This window comes from Penaeus japonicus, unplaced genomic scaffold (assembly GCF_977035675.1).
Source record: "Penaeus japonicus unplaced genomic scaffold, GWHDUDI00000001_assembly GWHDUDI00000040, whole genome shotgun sequence".
Taxonomy (NCBI): Eukaryota; Metazoa; Arthropoda; class Malacostraca; order Decapoda; family Penaeidae; genus Penaeus; species Penaeus japonicus.
Window position 1 is genome coordinate 21,373,343 of NW_028234442.1, and position 2,500 is coordinate 21,375,842.

General features: G+C 36.9%; 1 protein-coding gene across 1 annotated transcript in view; it reads right to left on the minus strand.

Annotated features, from left to right (window-relative positions):
- LOC122258006 (uncharacterized) overlaps positions 1 to 2,500 on the minus strand; it is a 13,382-nt gene that overhangs the window by 7,338 nt on the left and 3,544 nt on the right. Inside the window, exons 6-9 of the mRNA XM_086533818.1 lie at positions 2,144 to 2,319; positions 1,139 to 1,191; positions 925 to 987; positions 1 to 358 (exon numbers count right to left, since the gene is read on the minus strand). The exon at positions 1 to 358 is cut by the window's left edge and continues 741 nt beyond it. Coding sequence (XP_086389944.1) covers positions 1 to 358; positions 925 to 987; positions 1,139 to 1,191; positions 2,144 to 2,319 — 650 coding nt within the window. The remainder of the gene's footprint in view (positions 359 to 924; positions 988 to 1,138; positions 1,192 to 2,143; positions 2,320 to 2,500) is intronic.

A 2,500-nucleotide genomic window follows, 5' to 3' on the forward strand; every position in this document is an offset into this window, starting at 1 on the left:
CTGTGGAATGTTTCCCGTCTGGAGTGGCACAATTCAGATTTCCTTCCCTGATTGTTCCTTTCCTTTTCAGCTTATTCTTGACAAGCTCTTTTGCAGATCTTTCATTTATCAGAGAACTCGGTATGTAGTCTTGCGAGCAACCCACATCGGCATTGACTTCAGGGCTATTTTGTACTGTGGTGGCAGCAGGACGATCGGGAGTGGATGCAGTCCAGTCAGAAGAGGGTGAGAAAAGTGCTTGGGATGAGAGCGTTTCCTTCTCTTCTTCAGAAATATTACCAACAATGAGTCTAAGTTGGACAGAAGTCTCAGCTATCTTGTTAGCCATTTCCAAAAGTTCCAGATAAGCATGAGATCCCTGTAAATATTAATCTTTACTTTATCTTATGTGGCATAATAGCAGGAACATGGGACACCATACTCAATAAAAATAGAAGGAGAAAAAAAGGACTTTGACTTGTATTAACATTTCAATAACCTAAATTATGTTATATCAGAAAGGGGAAGCTACAAAGGAGATTTACAGTTCATAACAATGGGAATGTCAGAAAAAGCATTGACTCTTTCATTTCACCAAGGTTCAAAATTGAGTTATATAAATTTAATTGCACTTTACTAAAAAGCCAAAAATGATTTAAAAATCACCAAAAATTCTAAGTGAAGTCATAGACAATGCTAAACTATTTTGCAGTTTCCCTGAAATACAAAATTTATCAAGCTAATAATAAATTTCTCACAATATCATTAATGTCTTGAATTTACAAAGTATAGAAGTGAATGTAACTATACTACTCGCACAATTCAAATCCCAGGTCCTGGAGTCTGAATAGTTTGGTAACTTTAAATAACTCTAACCAAACCTGCAGTTATACAAGTGTTATTAGTAGAGACGGATGACTCCTCTTCACATTATATTCAACATACCTCTTCCTCAACTAGTAGCATGTCCATCTCCTTGATTGCCTTTGAATTTGTGAGGCCAAATTTCTAACAAAAAGAAAAAGTGTATTATTGCTAATAAATTCTTTACAGACACCAATAAGGAAGATACGTATCATAATGTCCTAAATTCTGTCAAAAATGCATCATATTTGCAGTATTTATACAAATTAGTAAGAGTATAAAAATGTCACCTCACCTTTACCAATTGTGTAATTGATAATTTTAGCAGGCCTTTTGTTGACAACTTCCCTGATAAATAAACCAAAGAACTGAATAAACATCAATTTTTCCTTTGAAAAATTTCACCAAAATTAACTATGAAAAAGTGCATAAAATTCTGTTTTGAAAATATTTCCATTATTACTCATTACTATACCATTAAGTAATTTATCTCTTTAGTCAATTCCAAAAATATTTTTGAGATACAATAGTAATTAATATAATAATTTCCTGTTTTAGTTTTTAACCCATTGTGGAATGACAAGGTGACTCATGCCATGTCTAGTGCGTCAATGTGTCACTGTGCCAGTATGGCTGCCTCCCTCTTCCCTCTTCCCTCTCACCCCTTTTCCCTCTCCCCTTACCCCTTTCCCCCCTCTCCTCTCTCTCCCTTCTCCCTCCCTCTCACCCCCTTCCCCCCCTCTCCTCTCTCTCCCTCCCTCTTTCCCCTCTTCCTCTTTCACACCCCTGTGACATTGGCAGTTATAAGCATGTTTCTCTCCTCTTCCATATCTCTTCATGTTACATTTATTATGGATGGTTATACCTTTCATATTTGTTTACGAAAGTACATGAATACGAAAAAAATTCAGTTGATATTTGCCCTCCCATGAACCCACAACACTTCTATCACACTGAGTTTATAGAACTTAAAGAGCTGATGTGCATCCTATAATACAATTTTAGTCAACTGCAAAATTGATAAAGCCAGGCATATGGAACAAAGAAGTCTCACAATACAGTCAAACACAAAACAAAGATGAACATAAAAATGGATCTATTATCAAAATGAATGAACGAAAGGTTGTGATATGTCGTGTGAAGCTGCCTTGCTCTCAAATAATACCCACCTGGGATGGGTAAGGAGGGATCAGTCAAGGAAATCTATATAATGGCCAACTGCATAATCAAAATTTTGGTGAAAAGTAATTATCACAACCAACAACTTCAACCCAAGCACGTAACTCAAGATCCAGCTTACTTTTCCCTTTGAGTTTCACGTTTTGTGGTAGGAGGCCGGAGATGATCCTCTGCACCTTCGCCTTGTCCGAAGGAGCACACGTCATGAGCCATAACCGTGCAAGTGTGACGCTCCAATTCACGAGGCTACTCCCTTCCTTGAGGTCTTCCTTTGTCAGATAGAAAGAAAACACCTCACTGCAAGAAAAAGGGCAAAGACAACTGAAAAATGAGAATTTATTCTCTTTTATTAGCTTAGTATAGTAAGTTTGTATATCACTTTCGATCTGCCTTGGTTAATAATGTGTACCTAAACATTATATCTAGCTCTCATTCATCCTCTCCCTTTCCAATTCTCATTCTTTTTCTCTCCTTCTCG